This window comes from Monodelphis domestica, chromosome 2 (genome assembly GCF_027887165.1).
Source record: "Monodelphis domestica isolate mMonDom1 chromosome 2, mMonDom1.pri, whole genome shotgun sequence".
NCBI classification, from domain to species: Eukaryota; Metazoa; Chordata; class Mammalia; order Didelphimorphia; family Didelphidae; genus Monodelphis; species Monodelphis domestica.
In genome coordinates this window covers 207,323,719-207,346,868 of record NC_077228.1, presented here as the reverse complement: position 1 = coordinate 207,346,868, position 23,150 = coordinate 207,323,719, and the positions used below count along the sequence as shown (strand labels likewise).

Genomic DNA, 23,150 nt, shown 5'->3' with positions numbered 1-23,150 from the left:
TGAAAATAATTATTAGTAAAGGTACATGGAGAGGTAAATCAAAAATTAATTGGAAATTAAATAATACGATTCTCCAAAACCAGTTAGTTAAAAAACAAATCATAGAAACAATAACTTCATTGAAGAAAATGACAATGATGAGACATCCTTTCAAAGCCTATGGGATGTAGCCAAAGCAGTACTCAGGGGGAAATTTATATCCTTGAGTTCCTATATTAACAAATTAAGAAGGGCAGAGGTCAATGAATTGGGCATGCAAATTAAAAAACTAGAAAGCAAACAAATTAAAAATCCTCAGATGAAGACTAAAATTAGAGATCCTTAAAATCAAAGGAGAAATTAATAAAATTGAAAGTCAAAGAACTATTGATTTAATAAATAAGACTAGGAGATGGTACTTTGAAAAAACAAATAAAATAGACAACTTACTAGTCAGTATAATTAAAAAAAGGAAAGAAAAAAAAACAAATTGGCAATATCCAAGATGAACAGGGAGACCTCACCTCTAATGAAGAGGAAATTAAGGCAATCATTAAAAACTACTATGCCCAATTATATGGCAACAAATATGGCAATCTAGGTGATCTGGATGAATACTTACAAAAATATAAATTGCCTAGAGTAACAGAGGAAGAAAAAAATTAACTAAACATCCCCATATCAGAAAAAGAAATTCAACAAGCCATCAAAGAACTCCCTAAGAAAAAATTCCCAGATCCAGATGGATTCACAAATGAATTCTATCAAACATTCAAAGAACAACTAATCCCAATACTATACAAACTATTTGACATAATAAGCAAAGAGGAAGTTCTACCGAATTCCTTTTGTGACACAAATATGATACTGATTCCAAAGCCAGGCAGGTCAAAAATGGAGAAAGAAAACTACAGACCAATCTCCCTAATGAACATAGATGCAAAAATCTTAAATAGGATACTAGAAAAAAGACTCCAGCAAGTGATCAGGAGGGATATTCACTATGATCAGGTGGGATTTATACCAGAAATGCAAGGATGGTTCAATATCAGGAAAACCATCCACATAATTGATCATATCAACAAGCAAACCAACAAAAATCACATGATTATTTCAATAGATGCAGAAAAAGCCTTTGATAAAATACAACACCCATTCCTATTGAAAACACTAGAAAGTATAGGAATAGAAGGGCCTTTCCTAAAAATAATAAACAGTATATATCTAAAATCTTTCCTAAAAATAATAAACAGTATATATCTAAAATATATCTAAAATAAACAGTATATATCTATCATCAGCAAACATCATCTGCAATGGGGATAAACTAGAAGCCTTCCCAATAATATCAGGAGTGAAACAAGGATGCCCATTATTACCGCTATTATTTAACATTGTACTAGAAACACTAGCAGTAGCAATTAGAGAAGAAAAAGAAATTGAAGGTATTAAAATTGGCAATGAGGAGAATAAGCTATCTCTCTTTGAGGTTGATATGATGGTTTACTTAAAGAATCCTAGAAAATCAACAAAAAAGTTACTCGAAATAATCAACTTTAGCAAGATTGCAGGATACAAAATAAACCCACATAAGTCATCAACATTTCTATATATCTCCAACCCAGTTCAGCAGCAAGAATTAGAAAGAGAAATTACATTTAAAATCACCCTAGACAAAATAAAATACTTAGGAATCTATCTAATGAGACAATTATAGGAACTATATGAACACAATTACAAAACACTCTCCACACAATTAAAACTAGATCTAAATAATTGGAAAAACATTGATTGCTCATGGGTGGGATGAGCTAACATAATAAAAATGACAATCCTACCCAAATTAATTTACTTATTTAGTACCATCCCCACTGAACTACCAAAAACCTTTTTTAATGAATTAGAAAGAAACATAACAAAGTTCATTTGGAAGAACAAAAGATCAAGGATATACAGGGAAATAATGAAAAAAAAATGCAAAGGCAGGAGGACTTGCAGTTCCAGATCTCAAACTATACTATAAAACAGTGGTTATCAAAACAAGTTGGTACTGGCTAAGAAAGACACAAAGGAGGATCAGTGGAACAGACTTGGGGTAAATGATCTCAGCAAGAAAGTCTATGATAAGCCCAAAGATTCCAGTTTGTGGGATCATAACCCACTATTTGATAAAAACTGCTGGGAAAATTGGAAGACAGTATGAAAGAAATTAGGTTTAAATCAACATCTCATACCTTACACCAAGATAAACTCAGAATGAGTGAATGACCTGAATATAAAGAAGGAAACTATAAACAAATTAGGCAAATATAGAATAGTATACTTGTCAGATCTTTGGGAAAAGAAAGACTTTAAAACCAAGCAAGAGCTAGAAACAAATCACAAAATGTAAAATCAATAATTTTGATTACATCAAATGAAAAAGTTTTTGTACAAACAAAACTAATGCATCCAAAGTTAGAAGGGAAGCAACAAATTGGGAAACAATCTTCACTACAAAAACCTCAGACAAAGGTCTAATTACTCAAATTTATAAAGAGCTAAACCAATTGTACAAAAAATCAAGCCATTCTCCAATTGAAAAATGGGCAAGGGACATGAATAGGCAATTTTTAGTTAAAGAAATCAAAACTATTAATAAGCACATGAAAAAGTGTTCTAAATCTCTTATAATCAGAGAGATGCAAATTAAAACAACTCTGAGGTATCACCTCATACCTAGCAGATTGGTTAACATGACAGCAAAGGAAAGTAATGAATGCTTGAGGGGATGTGGCAAAGTTGGGACATTAATTCATTGCTGATGGGGTTGTGAATTGATCCAGCCATTCTGGAGGGCAATTTGGAACTATGCCCAAAGGGCGATAAAAGACTGTCTGCCCTTTGATCCAGCCATAGCACTTCTGGGTTTGTACCCCAAAGAGATAATAAGGAAAAAGACATGTACAAAAATATTCATAGCTGCACTCTTTGTGGTGGCAAAAAATTGGAAAATGAGGGGATGCCCTTCATTTGGGGAATGGCTGAACAAATTGTGGTATATGTTGGTGATGGAATACTATTGTGTTCAACGGAATAATAAAGTGGAGGAATTCCATGGAGACTAGAACAACCTCCAGGAAGTGATGCAGCGTGAGAGGAGCAGAACCAGGAAAACATTGTACACAGAGACTGATACACTGTGGTACAATCTAATGTAATGGACTTCATTAATGGCAATGCAGTGATCCTAAACAACGTGGAGGGATCTATAAGAAAAAACACTATCCACATCCAGAGGAAACACTGTGGGAGTAAAAACACCAAAGAAAAACAACTGCTTGAATACATGGGTCAAAGGGATGTGGTTGAGGATGTAGACTCTAAATAAACATCTTAGTGTAAACAACAACATGGAAATAGGTTCTGATCAAGGACACATGTAATACCCAATGAAATTGCGCATTGGCTGAGGGAAGAGTGGGTGGATGGGAGGGAGGGAAATAATGTGATTATTGTAACCAAGGAATAATGTTCTAAATTGACTAAATAAACTTATCCAAATGGAAAAAAAAAGTAGCTATATAACCTCAAACAAATCTTTTTACCTTCCTAGTCCAATTTCCTTAACTGTAAAATGAGAGATTTGGACCAGATAGCTCTAAAATGTATTCTAGTGCTAATGTTTCATCATTATGAAGTCATAAAATAATAGAAATTAGAGTTATGAGAGAACTAAGACATGTCCAGTCTAATCTCCCTCATTTTATAGATGAGAATGTGAGAGTAGAATGCAATTGACTAGAAGCTCCTTAAGGACATGACTGGTGAATCTTTGACTTTGTCTCCCTGGTACCTAGCAAGGTGTCTGCTGAATAAAAAGATCTTAATTGATTTGCTTACTGACTAAAGGAACTAGGACACAGAGCTGGTAAATGACAGATTTTTTAACTTTAATTCGGGTCCTCTGACTTTTTATATCCAGTGATTTTTCTACTATATCATACTTCTCTCAAGATTATCAATACTTTACATGAATTTTCCGTCCAATTTGTCTGAATTAGTTAAATTTTACTACCTGTCTATGTGTAGTAAGATAATATATGTGAGACAAAAGATAAAAAAAAAATTCCTGGTATCTTTTTTTTTTCAGTTCTACAATAAGGTCTGACATCCCTGAGCACATATTTTGAATTTAGATAGTGCTGGGATAGGTTTCATCAGCTTTCACCCAAAGTAACTCAAAAGCCTTTAGGATTACATCTGGAGTTTATATGATAACTGGTGCAATCTAAAAATATATGCAATTATCTTGTGAGAATGAGGACCAGCTCTTTTTTAGAAAATATCTTCCTCCCTCCCCCCCCCCCCCCCCATTTACTTCTAATTTTCCCATCTCCCTTTCTTTCCATTTTCCTTCCTTCCTTCTGGCATTTATTATTTCTTCTTCCCACTGCCCTCTACTCCCATCCTGAATTCACAAGGCAAAATCATCACAATGAATACACAAAGGCCAGCTTAACAAGTTCCCACTTAGGCTATGTTCAAAACTGCATGTCTCATTCTCGATTTTAAATATGTCACTTCTCTAGCAGAAAGTGAGTGTGGTGTGATTTGTCTTCCATCATTTGTATTTGTGCTTTATAACTGCATTGATCAGAGTTCTAAAGTCTTTCCAAGTTATTTTTCTCCATAATTCTATTGACATGGTAAAAACTTCCTAGTTTTGCTCACTTCACTCTGTATTTGCTCACAGAAGTTTAACCAATTTCCTCTGAATTTGTCCATTTCATCATTTCTTATGGAACAATAGCATCTCATTATATTCATCTGCTACAGTTTGTTCACTTAATGGGCACTTCCATAGTCTCCAGGTTTTTGGCAGAGGGAAGCTCTAAATACTTCTAGAAGTTAATCATTTTCTTAGCAATCATCAAAGCAGAGTTTTTCCAAAAACTTCTTGGGGATTATGAATCACCAGAATGGAGTTGGGTTCTCAGGAGCCCTGCTGATTTATTTTTTTACCTTCAAATAACTTGTGGAAAGATCACCCTCAAATTAAAATTCAATTAATATATTTCTAAAATATAATTAATTTTTTAAATGACTATATTCTTCAAATCTAGATTTGTGTAGTTTTTTTCCCTTAAGATTCATCTTCTGTTATTTGCTTTGATCTGGGCATACACATAGGTATAGAATCTGCTTTTATAATATATAATAACACATTAATGTATTAGTTTACTATATCAAGTATGTGCAAGGGCTGGAAGGAAATAAGAGAGGAAGGTAAAACCAACCCCTGGCTCCATGGGCTCATTCCAGATTTTCTAAACCAGTCCATGTCCTAAAAAGTCCCATTTGTACCATCTAGAACTACAATTTTTACTGTGGCTCTAAGGGTCTCTAAAAACTTCTCTAGCTTTCCTATCCAAAGATACTGTGTTAGTGATAAATATTAAGTGCGACAGCTAACAGTTAATGCAGAAAAGCAGGAGGAATCTAGGACCAACATTTTGCACTATGTTGGCAAAGATTCCCCTCCAGGAATGAAAACTCCTTAAGGGCAGGAACTGTATCCCTAGTACCTAATACAGTGGCTAAGAGCACACAGTAGGTGCTCAACAAATGTTTACTGTTGAGTCGAACTAAATTGAGAAGATGAATACAAACAGCATACTGTCAGACAAAGGGACCCAAGAATGAAGATCGAGAATACAAAACTGAAATAGTTGCAGAGAGAGTAATACTGTCTTCCTATTTTCTGTAAGAGGAACATGGTCCATTTCTACAATCCATCCCCACTCCTTTCTCCTCCCTTTCCAACTACCTTTTATGCATTCTCCTTCCCCAGTAGATTCTCCAGTAGAATATAAGTTCTTTGAAGGCAAGGACAGTCTTGATTGCTTGTATGTGCATCTTCAGTGCTTGGCACAAAATACTTAATAATGAATGTTCATTCATGCATTCATTCATTCATCCTCCCTCTCTCTCTTAAAACTCCCTTTGCAACTCAATCATAGGACTAAAAGATGAGTTCTGTCCATTTATACACTAACCAAATCAGTTAGTTTTACTCACCTTCAACACCCAAAGACTTCTGTGTTTCTTCAAGCTCTTCTTTGGTTAAGTGAATCCCAAAGTTATCCAGAAAAGGTGCTAGTTCATCCACCTTAATTTTCCCATCACTTAGGTTGTCAAGAACTTCAAGGACAGGTTCCATACCTATGTGCGTGTCCAAATCAAAGCAAAGAACAGAGGATAAATCTTAAGAAAAAAAAACCCACAAATCCATACTTGGAGAATATATTAATTTTTCTACAAGAGGAGTTTCTGACCCAGGAACTGAAAGATACCACATGCTTTTCCTGCTTAGTACCAGGAAGGTGTCATGGTGTATGGAACTCTGGACCAGAAGTTAGAAAGACCTGTTCAAATCTCACTGCAGACACTTCCTAACTTCATGGACCTGAGCCTTAGTCTGTCTTAAACTCAGATTACTTATATGGAAAAAAAGAGATAATAAGAGCACCTACTTTCTAGAGTCATTATAAGGATAAAATTAGAATATTTATAAAATGATTTGCAAACCATAAAGAAATGGGGGCAGTTAGATGACTCAGTGAATGGAGAGCCAGGTCTGGAGAGGGGAGGGTTCTGGGTTCAAATTTGGCCCCAGATATTTCCTAGCTGTGTGTCCCTGGGCAAGTCATTTAATCCCCATTGCCTAGCCCTTACCACTCTTCTGTCTTGGGACACAGTGATTCTAAGATGGAAGATAAGTGCTTAAAAGGAAATACATAAATGTTAGATATTGTTATAATAAAAATGTTACTGTTTTGATAAGATATTAGTATGGCATCTTATTTTTATTTTAATATAAGATCTGAATAGCCTATTATTAATATAATATATTTATATAATCATATTAACATAATATTTTAAGTTTAACATGTTATCCTCACAATAACCCTGTAAAGGAAGTAAGTCCATTCCATTTTACAGATGAGAAAACTGAGTTACAAAAATTTTTTAAGTGAGTTGACAGAGTTACAAAGCAAGTAAATTTTAGGACTGGTACTTGAACTCAGGTCTTCTAACTTCAAAGTCAATGTTTTCTCAACTTATATCATACTGCCTTTAAATATAATGTATAGAACATTAACACATAAAGATGGATCTGTCATATGTAAACTGTAAGAATTCCCAAATGCTTCTCATCTTAGAAAGAATGATTGATTAGTAATTTACATAAGTTTATTTTAACATAAATACTGAGCAATGGTACCCAATAATTTCAAGTTAAACATGAATTGCCAGCTTTCAAGTTCTCTCTGGCCCAATTCTAGTTTTAGATTCCTTCAAGATTAATTCCTCCCCTAATGAAGCCTTCCAAGCATACAATAGCCCATAGAAATCTCTTTTTTCAGAACCCACAGTACTTATTATCCATATTAATCATTAAGAGTTAAGAAATTAATTACATACTGATGGATACCATTTAGAAATCATTATATTATCATTAACTTCTTTAACATTTGAACAGTCGTGTGATTTCTCTGTACTAACTCTTCTGCTTTGTCTCTTCAATTAGACTATAAACTGGGGGTGGGGGGAGGCAAGATTTATGTCTGACAGATATTTGTATATGCTGCTCCTATAATACCTAACAGAATTTCTTACATTTACTAGGCTATCAATAAATATTAGATTGGTTAAAGAGGAAAACTTTACCATTAAAATATTCTAAAAATCTAGCAAAGATTTTGGTATTCTTAGTTTACCATAATAAGATCATCTTCTCACTTACTTAGATGGCTTTGAAGGCATTGGTGGAATCTTTACAAAATTTTTACTTCAAAAATTATGTAAACCATGAAGTCTTCACCAGAGAAGGAATGAAAAGATTGCAATCACAACACAGTTTTGAATTTATACTCACCTACGGAAGATTGATTCATTTGTCCCAGTTCTTCAATGAAGTCCTTTAAATCCACCATTTTACTGTCTACAAAAGAAGATAAAACACCACAGTTTAGGCATCCTACTGGAGAAGCAAGTGGATACTACAAATTTAGGTGAACAACCCAAAAAGTAAAGTGGAGACTGCTTTACTGCCAATCATCCCCCTCCTCACTTTTTGGTACAGAGACTAATGCAAATTAAAATCTGTTTGAGAAAATATGTAAGAATAAATAACAAATAAGTAAATGGATGAAGGGATAAATAAAATGAGAATTAAAATAACATAAGAATTATTTATAAGTTCATGAAGGTTAGAGCTAAAAGAGAACAGAGATTATTTGATCCATTTCACAGATGATATTAATATCCACAGCTGCTGAGATTTACCCTAAGCACCCACAGATTCAGTACAGCCTGCAGAGTCTTCATCAATCTTTTGTTATCCTCTACCACCCACCTGGGTAGTCATGGCTCTTACATTATCAGTCTCAAGTGTGAGGGGTAGGGGAATGGTAAGATCACCCTATGGTAGTTAGATCCTGAGAGTGTTATAGAAGAAATGGGTTGGACTAGGTGAAGATCCTTTATGCTCTAGATCAATAAGCCTAAGAGAACTACGGTCCTATGATCTTACATTTGGTACAAGAATAGTTCTAGCTCCTGAGTTCAGAGGCTTTCTTGCAGTTTTAATGGATACACACACACAAAAAGGTGAGAATTACATATGGGCAAAGTGTAAGAATATGTCACGTGTCCAGGGTCAAAACTCTCCTACGGCCAAGGTTCTCTGTGTACTAGGCAAACCCACAAGTCTACTGGTGGAGGATATCAAAACTTCCGTTCTTTTACTTCTTTCTCAAGTCCAGGACCACATTAGGAGTTGAACTGCAGTTTCCTTGCATAAACCAGTTCTTCCCTTCTGACCATCTTCTCTTATCCCTTCTCTCTATTAAAGAATTAGTTCATCACTCTCTTTGAAAAGCTTTCCCTGGTCTGTAACAGAAGCCTTCATCTCATTTCTTTCCTCTCATTACTGGGTATCCTCTAAGCTTAAAGATCTATGTGTCTCTCCAAGACACAAATACCTCTCCAGTTTGCACCTATCATTTCAATGATAAGTTGCTCAAATTGCTTCCAAGTGGTTTGGATCCCCAATTAAAATGTAAATTTTTGAGGTCAGAGTTTTTCCTCCATTACCTTGAGCTAAGAGGTTTAGTAAAGGATTGTGAACACAGTAGACATTCAGTGAATCCTTGTTAAATAATTAACTATTCCTGTACACCTTATATATCCTCTCCAAGACAATTTCTACTTCAGTCCCAGGCCCTTGAAGCAGGCAGACACTCTTCTTAGAACATTCCTATTCAACAATGTCAGGGTAAAGTTGGTGTCTTTTTCCAGTCTCTCTTTCATCCCCTCTTCTGGTCTTTTCACTATCTCTCTCCTTCACTCTGACTTTAAAATCAATTAATCCTTCATGGAAGCTCAGTAAGAGCTGGGGACCTATAAAGAGTAGGGAGTTGAAAGTTGGGAGTTTGTCTATGTATGACATACTGATGTCACTTCTACCAGGTATATATATTGAGCCAGGGAGTGAGCCAGTGTTATGGAGATGGGAACATGGGAGTCTTTTTGGAATCTGGATCTAATCCCTCTCCCACATTTGCCACTATCAAGAGCCCTTATTCCCAGGCTCCTCATTTAGCTTTAATATATTCTGCAGGGTCACTGAGTTTATGTCCCCATCTTAGAGATGGCCTCAAAAAATGAGACAAAAGTGATATTCTTATCTTTCACAATCACCCCTCCTCAGTGTCAATTATTAAAGACTTGGAGGAATGACTGAAATTTTTTGCAGTGCTCCTAGAAAAAACACACATACTTCTATTCTGACACAAAACAAATACTCACCCTCAGCTCCAATGTTTTTCAATGTTTCTTTAATCTCTTCATAAGTTGGAGTGATTCCTGAGTTCTCAAGGACAGATGACAGTTTACTAACTTCAATTTTCCCATCCAAGACACTGTTGACGAGGTTAAAAGCATCTTCTATACCTACATGTGGGTAGAAATCAAAAGGTTAAGCTATTTAGTTGGTGAATATTTTTTTGGATACTGGGGCTCCCATTCAGGCTAGGAGTACAAAGGCTGCTTAGGGAACCCTATCCAATTGCAAACAAGTAAGGACTCTGACCAGTTTTGTTTTTATTTGGGTCAGCTTGTTTCTCCTTATTCATTCTGATAGGCTTCGAGCTGCTGGCTGTCCACCTTAGTATGAACACCCATTTAAATTTAGGTCCCTTGTAGCTCAGAACTCCAAAACTCAAGAGATTCCCTAGCGCCTTTCCAATAGCAGGAACTACAAAAGTATGTCTCCACTCTTGGCTAGGTGGGTGAATCTAAAGAACTATAAAAAACCATAGAGGGGAACGTTCTTCAGTTTTGGACTTTCCTGAACTAGCCTTTAAGCTCATAAAATCTATATATTCTTGCTTGCCATGAAAATATGTAATATATATATATACACAGTACATCTAATACATATGTGTATGGTATATATTTACATATTATTATATACCATATGTAAATATATATTTCTCACCAGATATATGATGATTTTGGGTCCTATATATGCATACACATATGTACACTCACCTCTTCTGGTGATACATCAGTGAGGTGATATTTTAAGTTACCATAAATAAATGACAATTAATCTCATCCTGGCTCCAACAAAAAATGGTATATAAGTTGTATTTAAAGTGAAGATGATTCTCAGAAACTCCACAGAACAGAATGACAGAATTTTAGAGATGGAAGGAACCCCAGGGACAATCTTGTCTAACTCCCACTCAAAAAAGAATCCTCCCTACATCATAGCCAACAATCCACATACTCTTTTCTAGACCACCAATGAAAGGGAACCCATTATCTCCCAGAGTAGTTCATTTCCACTTATAAATAGCATTAATTGTTTAACAATTTTTCTTGAAATCAAGCCTAAATTTACTTCTTCAGAAGTTCTACCATTCTGTCCCCTGAGGGCCAAACAAAACAAGTCTAATCCTGCATGCACTTCAGCCCTTCAAATACTTGAAGACAACTATTATATTCCTTCTTCCCATCTTCCACCTCCTCTTTCTCTTCTCCAGGTTAAGCATCTCTGGGACCCTTAACCAAGCCTTCTTCTCTTAAGATTAACTGACTGAGGGGCAGCCAGGTGGCTAAGTGATTATTCTATCTCCAGGTCTGGAGATAGAAAGTCCTGGGCTCAAATCTATCTATCCTCAGACACTCCCTAGCTGTGTCAGTCACTTAAGCCTAGTTGCCTAGACTTTACTACTCTTCTGCCTTGGAACCAATACTCAGTACTGATTCTAAGAGAGGACATAGGGTTTGCTTTTTTAAAAAAAAGACTAATTGACTGACAATTACTGGGAGATAACTGGGCAACGATAATATTGTTGAGATTAGGCATTTGGTCACAAGCAATTGGCCTGCATACAGTTTGTGGCCGGAAACTGACTTTGACTTTTGAGCACTCTTTTGCACTTTTTTTCCTGTCTGTCCATATCATGAAGTTCCAATAAAGTACTGAGGACTCACATTTTATCCTAGCCTCCCAGTGTATAACCAGTTAGGAAACAAGGACAAGCTCTGGCTCACAGTCTACTGACAAGAATTCCTCTTCATCAGTTGTGAAAGTTTGAAGGTCCTAGTGTTAAACAGGTTGGTTTTGGAGTTTCCCAAAATGTATTTAGGTACTTCAGAAGCATGGCAAATGTAAACCAAACCCTTTTCTCTACCACCCACATGTCATGCCCATTGCTTAGAGTAAGTAAAAAAACATCTAACACAAAGAAACTGTTCAATTAATATTGATTAGCTTAAAGTTTATCCTAAAATAGAAAAAAAAAAGGTACGTCAAGTGGTTACTATTTATAATAAATTTCCATTTAAATAATAGAGTTATATAACTGACTAGGTATCAACCATTTCTGTTTTGAAGTTCACACTCACGTTTTTTCTCATCAGACATCTCATGATTTTTGGACAAAACCGCAATCAAGGTATTTAAATTCACCATGTTATTCTCTGCAAAAAGGAGAAAAAATCATGTATTATAATGGAGCAAATATAAGCAGACCTTATGAAACAATCTGGGGACTGGCAATTATCTTGTGACTTTGTAATACCTTGCTTTTCTTTTGAGTTGTAGAGACCAAATCTAAATTAAAAGTCATCTTTTTTTTTTTGCATAATCAAAACAAATGCAGCCAACATTAGAAGAAGAGAAACTGGGAGAGAAAATTTGTAGCAAATTTCTCTGATAAATATCAGTTCTTAAATATATAGATAACTGAATCAAATTCATAAAAAGAGGAGTTACTTCCCAAATAACATTCATAGGATAGAACTGGCAATTTTCTGACGAAGAATTCAATGCTATCAATAGCCATATGAAAAAATGCTCTAAATCACTAATAATTACCTAAATGAAAATTAAGACAACTCGAAGGTACAAACTCATACCCAACAGACTGACTAAGATGAGAGAAAACGAAAATAATGAATGCTGGAGGTAATGTGGGAAAAGAAAGCAACACTTTGTTGGTGGACCTATGATCTAACCACCCTGTAAATCAATTTGGAACCAAATTTAAAGGGCTATAAGTCTGTGTATAACCTTTACTTAATAATGCCAGTAGTAGGTCTAGATCCCAAGGAGAAAAAAGAAAAAGATCTCCTATATTTACAAAAATATTTACAGCAATTCTTTTTGGGGTGACAAAGAGTTGGAAATAGAGGGAGTGTCCATCAATTAGGTAATGGCTGAATATAGTATATGAATGTGATGGAAAACTACTGTATAAAAAATGATAAAGGGAATGGTTTCAGAAAAGCCTGGGAAGACTTATAAGAACTGACACAAAGTGAAGTGAATAGATCCAGGAAAATAATTAATTGCCTGTACTAAAGGCAATGTTGTAAGTAAAATCAACTAAGAGGGGGCAGCTGGGTAGCTCAGTGGATTGAGAACCAGGCCTAGAGATGGGAGGTCCTAGGTTCAAATCTGGCCTCAGCCATTTCCTAGCTGTGTGACCCTGGGCAAGTCACTTGACCCCCATTGCCTAGCCCTTACCACTCTTCTGCCTTGGAGCCAATACACAGTATTGACTCCAAGATGGAAGGTAAGGGTTTAAAAAAAAATCAACTAAGAAAGAATTACTAATTCTGATCAACAAAATGACCTGCCACAATTCCAAAGATCTCATGATAAAAATACTATCTACTTACAGATGAGATCTGATGGACTCACAGTACAGATTGAAGCAATTGTTTCTCCTTATTTTTCTTGACTCTCCCCCCCCCCAACATGGCTACTATGGAAATGTTTTGAATGACTATACATGTATAACCAGTATTATATTTCTTTCATTCTCAATGGATGGAGAAGGAAGGAGAGAGAGAATATGGAACTGAAACAAAAATTAAGTTAAAATTAAAATATCACCACCAATATACCTGACTCTCTCTTCACCCTACATATTTAATCAGTTGTTGAATTTTACCATTTCTACCTCCACAACGTCTCTTTCACATCTTTCCTATTTTCTCTTACTCATACAGCTACCATTCTTACTGCAGGTCCTCATCACCTCTCACTTAGATTATTGCAACAACCTCCTAATTGAGTTTATTGCCTCCTGAAAGTTCTCACTACTCTAATCCATCCTACACATTGCTGCCAAAATGATTTTCTTTTCTATCCATACTGAGTATTGGTTCCAAGGCAGAAGTGTAAGAAGGGCTAGGCAGCAGGGATTAAGGGACTTGCCCAGAAACACAAATTAGGAAGTGTCAAAGGCCAGATTTGAACCCACAACCTCCCTACTCCAGGCCTAGAGTTATATAGTTGTCCCATAAGTGATTTTCCTTAAGGAAAGATCTGACCATGTCATTCTGCTACCCAATCAACTCCAGTGTCCTCTATGACATCTAGGCCTAATTATAAACTCTTCTATTTAGCTTTCAAAGTCATATACAAATGTGGATCCAAACTATCTTTGCAGATACATATAGTTCTTTCTCTCCCAAAATCTTCCATACAACCAAATGGTACTTTTTTCTGTTTCTCACATGTAATACTCCATCTGTGTTTTCATGCTGGTTATCTGCCATGCCTGGAAAGCATTCCCTTTCTCACCTTTGCCTCCTCTAGCATTCTTCTCTGTCTTCAATATACAGCTCAAGTATGATGATTTATATGACTTCATGGCTAATTCTATCTCCAAACACCTTATATTTAACTAAATTGTACTGATACTCTTTATCTTTATCCTGGATATATTTATACATGTTGCAGTTGTCTCTCCCATTGGAATGTCAATGCCTTGCCAGTAAGGATTATTTTATTCATTATATTTAAATCTATCCCAAGCACTTAGGACAGGGGCTGACACATGCTTAAAAAATACTTGGGGTGGGGGGAGCAACTGAGTGGCTCAGTGGATTGAGAGCCAGGCCCAGAGATTGGAGGTCCTGGGTTCAAATTTGGCCTCAGACACTTCCTAGCTATGTGACCTTGGGCAAGTCACTTGACCCTCATAGCCCGGCCCTTACCACTCTTCTGCCTCAACCAATACACAGTATTGATTCTAAGACGGAAAGTAAGGGTTTAAAAAAAAAAACTTAAAAAAATACTTATTGGTTACTTGGGTGGTTTGGTCCAAATATAGGATTTATTTTTTTTTCTCTAATTGTGGTTTGTACAAAACCCAAGTAGGGATTATAATCATGTTCTTAGTAACATATACTCCAAAGTAATTAATATACATTGATTGACAATGAGAGGGTCAAAGATAGAGAACAATAATTATACAGATGGATAAAACATCTTAATTTGAACTGAAATAAGCATTAGCACAGCAAACATTTTTCATACAATAGTTCCATATAGTTTTTTGGTTGTTGTTTTTTTTTTTGTGGATACCTATTCATTTTTTCTATTACCAAAGTATTTCAAATTAGGGAAAAAAGTCTTCAGGAACATTCCTACATTCGGGAGAATACAGATGTTCAATTCACTGAGCAAAAATGCCATAAAGAAATATATATATTAAGTTGGACATAGATAAAATATTTAATATTAATTTGACTCTCTATAAAGTTTATTTTTAATAAGATAAATGAATTCTCATGATATATAAACCTTTCTTGTCAGCTATTAACTGAAAATAATTAAAGTTCTTACATTCTCTTTTTAAAGAACAGTGTGCCATGGTTTCCTATATATCCCATATTTGGATAGAACATGGCTCAATATTTTAAAAATTAAACAAAGATATAATAAATATGATAATTAGACTTAAAATAGTGTATAAATATGTAAAAATATATAACATAAATATACAGTACTCTGCTACAAAAGTTCTTATCAAATACTGCTACCACAAATAAATAATTATATTAATGTTATAAGATGTTACAAACTAAGCAAAACTTTCCACTACTTCAGGTAGCATTTCCTGCAAATGTCTTAATTAGTGAAATTTTGCTGCAGGTGGGAACTGCCATGGTCTAATCAGTAACTGAGGAATCTCTGCTGTTGAATTTTTCCCTTTCTACAGATATGTCTGTTATCCTGGTAATTATATTTTTAGTTCTGAGAGGGCTAAGTGGAAAGTTTCCCTAGTTTATGACCAAACTCAAAAGGTTTAGGGACCACATCTGGGCTTCAAATGGGGAATGAACATTGCTTAAGTGCATACCACGCCCTATGCTAAGCACTGAGAATAGAAAGGCAAAAGCAATGCCTTTAAAAAGTGTATAAGCTAATGCAGAAGACAGCATGCAACCATGTACAAACAAAATATATATAGATCAATATCCACATAACATAGTTAATTGGAGAGATAATCTCAGAGGCAATGAACTAGCATCTCCTGGGACAAGGAAAGGCTCCTTGTAGAAGCTAGGATTTTAGCTGAGTCTGGAAGGAAAAATGTGTATATATTCAATTATCCTAAAAGATCCTTCTTACAGAACTAAGACCAATTTTAAGTAATGAAGGAAATCTTCTCCCTCATTAACTATCAATTGGGTAGAACAAGTTTAGAATTTTCCAAGGGATTCCAAGTCATGAAAGCAGAATTCTAGGGTGTCCAATGGATATACAGCCCTTAGATTCTGTGTTTTTTTTTTTTTAACCCTTACCTTCCATCTTGGAATCATTACTGTGTATTGGCTCCAAGGCAGAAGAGTGGTAAGGGCTAGGCAATGGGGGTTAAGTGACTTGTCCAGAGTCACACAGCTGGGAAGTGACTGAGGCCAGATTTGAACCTAGGACCTCCCATCTCTAGACCTGGCTCTCAATCCACTGAGCTACCCAGCTGTGCCCCCTTAGTTTCTTTATGGAATAACTTGGCACAGTTACATTTTTTGTTGTTGGATACATTCCATATATGAGGGAAGGGGGAATGGGATGGAAATAAGGGGGAAAGAAAAAGGAAGGGGGAAAGAGAGAGGGAGGTAGAGAGGGAAGGGGAGGGGAGAGGGAAAGAGTGAGACAGAGAGAGAGCAAGAGATTGAGAAGGAAACAGCTTGGTAGCTCAGAGAAGATAGTCGGGCCTGGAGATGGGAAGTCCTGGGTTCAAATTTGACCTCAGATACTTCCTGACTATATGACCCTGGGCAAGTCATTTAACACCCATTGCCTAGCCTTTACTGCTCCTGCTCTTCTGCCTTAGAACCAATACATGTTATTGATTCTAAGATGTATGGTAAAGGTTTTTAAGAAAAAGAGACAGACAAACAGAGAGAGTCTAGTCATAGGAGATAACAGAAAAAAAACTAAAGTCAAAGCTCATTTTATAGATTCTTCTAAACTTTTTAGACTAGCCCAAGCCCAGAAAGGACCTCCAATATCATTCCCAACTCAAAGGCTTATGCAATCCTGCTCCTTCTTCAAATTCCTTGAGTTCAAGCTACAATTGTAAGTTATTATCTTATAATCTGTGTTGTTGGCTGGCTGAAACTAGAAAAGATTACAATAAGGTATTAACATTTGAGGGTAATTTTGTGTCTTACAGGTGTCCAGCTAAAGACAGCTACTTTTCCCTATCAATACTGTATTAATTAGAATTTTGACCCCTTAGACTTCTCTCCCAGAAGTCCTTCAGGATTTCTCATAATTCCTCACCTCTCTATCACAGTGGTCACGTTTATGTACAGTTTGGTGTCTCCACCCTATTCTCTCTCTTCTTTATCAGGATTGTGGTTTGAATTAGTTAACTCCCTTTTAACTCTAGTTTTTATGTTAATAAATCTTATAAATATAATACTTCAGTTACTGTATATTAATTTTAATTTACACAATACCTTCCTATGACCTCACCTTTGTTGCTCCTATAGAATCTTTCCTTTCATTCATTTTATGTGACCTTCCCTTTGCAAGAGGAGAACAAGGACATCTGAACTGTATTTATTATAGTCACCCTATTGAAAGCTCCAACTGAGAACATGAAGGATCTGTCAAACCAAAGAATGCTTGGTGTGCAAACTCTCTCCCTCATCATTGAATATGCCTTTTTACTGACTTAGTAGATCAGTCATAGGAAGACTTTATGCTTGAGAACCAGGGATGGATGACTAGGGTCAGAAGGGGTCTTGAATCTGGGTCTTCCTGCCTCTAAGGCTGCCTCTCAGCTTTGAAAATTTGACAAATGTTTGCTTTGTCACTAAGCAGTGTTTAACTTTTGTGCATTCTGTTCGCCTCTCTTTGGCTATCTGGGGAAGAGAATAATAACAGTAATAATAACATTTATATAGCACTTACAATGTCCTAGGCACTATGCTGTGTTTTATAATTATTATCTCATTTGATCCGCTGAATGTCACTATTATTAATCCCCATTGTACAAATGAGGAAACTGGGGCACAGAGCGGTTCTAGTGAGTTTCAACAAGGTCATATAAAGCCAATAAATGTCTAAGGCAGGATTTAATTTCAGACTTTTCTAACACCAAGCCTGCACTTTATTGTATGGCCTACCTGCCTAAATAAAATAAATAGGAATAAAAAGGAAACCACTTGTGTTAGAATATAGTTATCACAATATTTTTTAAAATAAATTCATGAACCTGGCCAGGTAAGAGCCCCCGAACTAGAGAGAACATATGTACTTACATACTCTAAGCAAATAACATAAACAAATGCCTCACACACCATCAGGTACAGCTGTTTTTAAGGCTTCTTTTAGTTCTTCCTCAGTACACTCCACTTCTAAGCTGGATAGGGTATCTGGGAGATCTTCCATCTTGACTTTCCCTTCACTGATGTGGCTGACCATGCTACAGGTACTTTGGATTCCTAAATATCAAAACAAATGGCAAAAACACTTAGTTGATGAGTCTAAATTAGGCCCTTACACAATCCTGTTTGGGGAAATGTTTTCCCTTTCTAGAGGAGTAGTTCTCTAGCCTTTTGGTTTCACTAAAATAGTCCCAATATATAGAATTCCCATTTGCAATCATGAAAAAGAAAAATCAGTATTTTTGTTGATGTCTTTATCAAATGAACATACATCTAATAGAAATATGAACCCAAATAAAATGAATGAGTGCTTTTATTTTTAAATGTGCAAGCTCTTACAAAGATTATTTTTTACAATCAAAGAAAATGATAAAGCATTTATGTAACGCTTTAAGGTTTGCAAAAATACTTTACAATACTATCTCATCTGATCATCACAACATCGCTGGAAGGTAGGTGCTATTATTTCCTCCATTCTGCAGGTGAGAAAACTGAGGCAGGGATTAAGTGACTTTGCCCAGTCACACAACCAGATTTGAATTTAGGTCTTCCTAAACCCGGGGTGCAGCTCTCTATACTCTGTATCACCTAGATGTCTCCATAAATTACTAATTGGAAAATGAATGCTGCAAAATTAATTAAGAGGGAGCTATTACAAGCCACCTGCCATTTCAAGTGATTTACACCGCGTCCTAGCCTTTATATACCTTTGAAATTACTTTGTGTTTCCTTATTTGTGTCTTTACTACATCCCTCCATTTGAATATTTAACTTCTTGAAGGCAGGAACTCTTAAGGTTTTGTTTGGTCTTCCCAGTGCCTTGTACACAGAAGGTGGTTTTACAGATGTTTGTGGAATGGAATCAAACATGAAATAGGTTTTAAGACCTTTAGAGATTGAGAATTCCCAAGGGTCCAGATGAGAATTACTCACATAGACCAGTGCTTTAACTCACAAGTCCCTAGAAGAATCTATTTTAGGCCAGTTGCCAAATTTTGAGAATGAAGGTTAAGCAATCTGGTAATAGGTTGTTTTGTTAGAAAGTTGGGAAACAAAGTAAGTCAGATTCCAAACAAGTATTTTATTGCTTAGTAGTGAGCAAAGAGGTAAGATGCAAGAAGGCAGGATCTGAAATCCGATTAATCATGAAAGGGCAGGAAAAGAGTAATAAGGGTTGGAATCCAGGTTCCTCCAAAGGTCACTCTCATAAAGAACAGAAAGCTACTAATTGTAGTTCAAGAACAAAGCAAGTAGTGTCAGATGGCTAAGGGAAAGGTAGGAAAGCTCCAGAAAAAAAGGGGAGGAGAATGCTATTTTAAAACCTAGCTTAGGAAAACTATCTTCCCTCCTCTACTCCATCTCCTAAGAAAAGAAAGCACTAAGTGCAGAGAACAGGAGTGCCCCATGCAATTTTCCACAGACGTTAGCAGCAAGTGACAAAGAACTGAAGATCTTATTTTCAGCAACTCTGGAAGGCAAAGGCAAGTTCCAGAGACTTACAAAGATTGCATTGTCTGTGTCTCTCTCTTCAAGAGCTGAATAATACCGATACACTGCTAGAGAAAGACTCTTAAGTCTTTGGCTTATGAGAGACAATTGAATAATTCTGGGTCAGAAAGTTGGAGAGTAGAAAAATGTAACAAAAAGGAGGGAGCTTCCTTAGCTATTTTTTTTTAAACCTTAACTTCTGTCTTGGAACCTATATCTATTCTAAGGCAAAAAAATAGTAAGAGATAAGCAATTGGAGTTAAGTAACTTGTCTAGGGTCACACACAGCTAGAAAGTGATTGAGGTCAAATAATAACTCAAGTCCTGGTGCTCTATTCACTAGGCTATCTAGCTGCCTCCAGACTTCTTCACTGTTGAAGTTACATAACAGGTTCATCTTTTTTTCTCAAATAGAGCAGAGCTGAGCCTTTGAAAAAGAAGTCACTTCTGTGATCCATGGAAGCATGATGAGGACCCACAGATTCTGCCTAGAGATCAAATATTGAACACCTAGTCACAATAATAAAAGTTGACTTAAGTCCTTATGACTATCAAAGGGTTTCAGAGCAGTTACTTGCTGACCTCTTATGAATAATCTAGAAATAACCGATCTTTCTTTTTTATTTTGAAAACCCTTATCTTCCATCTTAGAATCAATACTGTGTACTGGTTTCAAAGCAGAGCAGCCTAAGGGCTACGCAAAGGGGTTAAGTGTGACCCAGGGTCACACAGCTAGGAAGTATCTGAGGTCAAATTTGAACCCAGGACCTCCCATCTCTAGGGCTGGCTCTCAATCGACTATACCACCTAGCTGCCTGCTAACCTATTTCTCTGGGATGAGAAGCCCCAAGACTTGTTAACCTCAACAAATAACAGCAATTTCTGTTGATTTGGGACATGGAGGTGTGGAATAATACTTTCAGAAATAACCTAGATCACTTTATGATTATGAAGTCTTAGACCAGAAACTGAGGACATGGATGCTTTTTCATGATTGTTGCCATCCATAGCCAAAAATTTCCAGGGAGAAAAGAGAGCATGGATTTTGAAAAGACCCAAATAAGGGGAAAAAGATGATTATTCCAAATGTGTGATTTTTCTGATCTTTTTCCCCTTACCCAGAGTACCCAAAAATTAATGAGGATTTCCATGATTGTAGCATGAGTATTAAAAAAGATGCTGGGGGGTTGATGTTAAAGAATTAACCTTACTACTATTGCTCTCCAGATCAGAAATTGGTCTAGCTTTGGAGACTATGACATTGACCATCAAAGAGTTCCCCTAACATGTTGTAGTTATATCCTACTGTAGAGTTCTTGTTATATGAAAGTGTATTAATGTTACTCCTGCATTGCAAATCCTAACCATCCTTCAAGGCCAAGTCCAAGCCACTTCTACCACATGGGGGATTTATGAGAAGACATAAAAAAGAATAACATTAGATGGAAAATGGAAGGGTTGTGATTTCCATTAGAATCCTAGAATTTTAGTCTTAAGAGTAAGAAGAGCCTCAGAGGTCATTGAGTCCAAACTTTTCATTTTTACAGATCAGAAAACTGAGGCTGAGAGAAGATAAATGGCTTGCCTAGGGTCATATAGGTAGTTAGTTTTAGAGGCAAGACTCAAATCCATGTCTTTCTGAATCCATTTCCAGCACTTTTATTCGCCATGCCATGCTTCCTTTCACTGTAGTAGAGACAGTGTTCACATTCATCAAATTATATCTTTATCAAAGTAAATAACTCATTGTTATTTAGCTTTCCAGCATTAAATTTTATTGCAAAGATATTTCTATCTTTGTCTCTCCAACTAGATTTAACATCCTTGTCAGCAGGGATACTGTCTAGCTCAATTTTCCATTTCAACTAGAAAAATGTCTTAATCTTTGTTGCTTAACTGACTATATGTACAAAACTACCCCCAAGATTCTCAAAGTGCAGCAAATGGTGGAACACTCTTGATTTGTTATTAAGGAACAGATTTCAATTAAACAAAGTTCTGAAAGTGAAAAAAATGTAGGTTGCATAAAGTTAAATTTAAATATTTTAAAACACCACAAAGCATTTGCCAGTTCAGGAATGAAGTGAGGGGAAGGCTTAATCATTTCTATTTCAAAATTTATACTCACGTTTGGCTTCATTAAATTCTTCTATTTTATTCAAAGACTCCCCTAAGGTTCTTAAATCCACTTCTCCACTCTCTGTAATATCGATGAGGGGAAAAGAGAGAGAAACAGGTTAAGTCCCTTAAATTCAGATAGACAAGTAACAAAGTAAAAGAAGGGGAGGAGGTCTGAAATTTTCTAGTGAACTTCCAAACTTCCATCTCTATTTCTGTTTTGTTAATCAGGCCCTGGCTAAAATTTTGTTCCAGAAATTAATTTGGTGATCATTTCATCCAGGAATATTATAAGGCTAAAATGAGATGTTGAATGTCAAACCTTTGGCAAACATTAAAATGCTATATAAATGCTATATGTTCATTATTATTATTATTATTATTATTATTATCCTACGATTATGAGTCCTCCATTCTGGTAATGATTTTTTCCTCTACTGCATTCCTGCTAAACTCAAGCAATGTTTATAGCACCATAGAGGCTCTCTTTATGGAAAAAAATGCACCTAGGAATACACATATAATTTTAATCTGCATTATTAAGATTTTCTTAGGCAATCAACAAAACAAAAAAATTAAGTCCTGATGTATAGCTATCAATTTCTGAGATATAAACGTTCACAATGAAAATGTAATAATTAGCTGACTCCAATACACACTCAACGTGTTCCTATTCCCTGAATTTATCATTTTGTTTTAATCACTTGACATCATTTATAATTCTTTAATATTAAATTCCAAAAGCACAAAGTACCTCATTCACAGAACCAAACTTTACTATTAGACAAATAGAAAGTTTCATTTAGAGGGACTTCATAATCAAAAGAACAAATTCCCATCAAATATAATTCCAAGTTTCTTTTTGAAAGGAAAAAATGACAAAGCACACTTTTAAAATTCCATAGAGAAATTCATATGCCAGTCTGGCTTCAAATGAAATACTTGCCATTGAGTGTGTGCGTGATCTACACAAATACTTCTATTTTTTTTCCCCTGGAGGTCCAGAGAGGCTTCCCAGGAAGGGTTAAGTGTCTAGATTCCTCCTTACATTGGTAAGGTAGTACTTCAAAAATCAAAACACCAAGAAAGGGGAAGAAATACAAACTGATCACCACTGGCAATAACCAGGGCCTAGATATCTTGAATACCACCTTTGAGTTTTGCCCTTTTGTTGGATTCCTGGTTTCCTATTACCATATGAATCAACCCAGGCTTCCCCTAGTCATTACTCTAGAAGATCCATTAAAAACTCTGTCTTTTATACTTGAATCTAATGATGTGCTGCATGAGTAGATGAATCATGGCCA

General features: G+C 35.8%; 1 protein-coding gene across 18 annotated transcripts in view; it reads right to left on the bottom strand.

Moving 5' to 3' along the window:
• EFCAB3 (EF-hand calcium binding domain 3) overlaps positions 1–23,150 on the bottom strand; it is a 722,802-nt gene that overhangs the window by 498,605 nt on the left and 201,047 nt on the right. For all 18 annotated transcript variants that reach the window (XR_008916397.1, XR_008916396.1, XR_008916398.1 and 15 more), the window contains exons 69-74: positions 21,854–21,925; positions 18,151–18,294; positions 11,944–12,018; positions 9,835–9,978; positions 7,901–7,966; positions 6,040–6,183 (exon numbers count right to left, since the gene is read on the bottom strand). Coding sequence is in view for 15 of the 18 variants with exons in the window: in XM_056817026.1 (XP_056673004.1) it covers positions 6,040–6,183; positions 7,901–7,966; positions 9,835–9,978; positions 11,944–12,018; positions 18,151–18,294; positions 21,854–21,925 (645 nt within the window). In the remaining 3 variants the exon portion in view is untranslated. The remainder of the gene's footprint in view (positions 1–6,039; positions 6,184–7,900; positions 7,967–9,834; positions 9,979–11,943; positions 12,019–18,150; positions 18,295–21,853; positions 21,926–23,150) is intronic.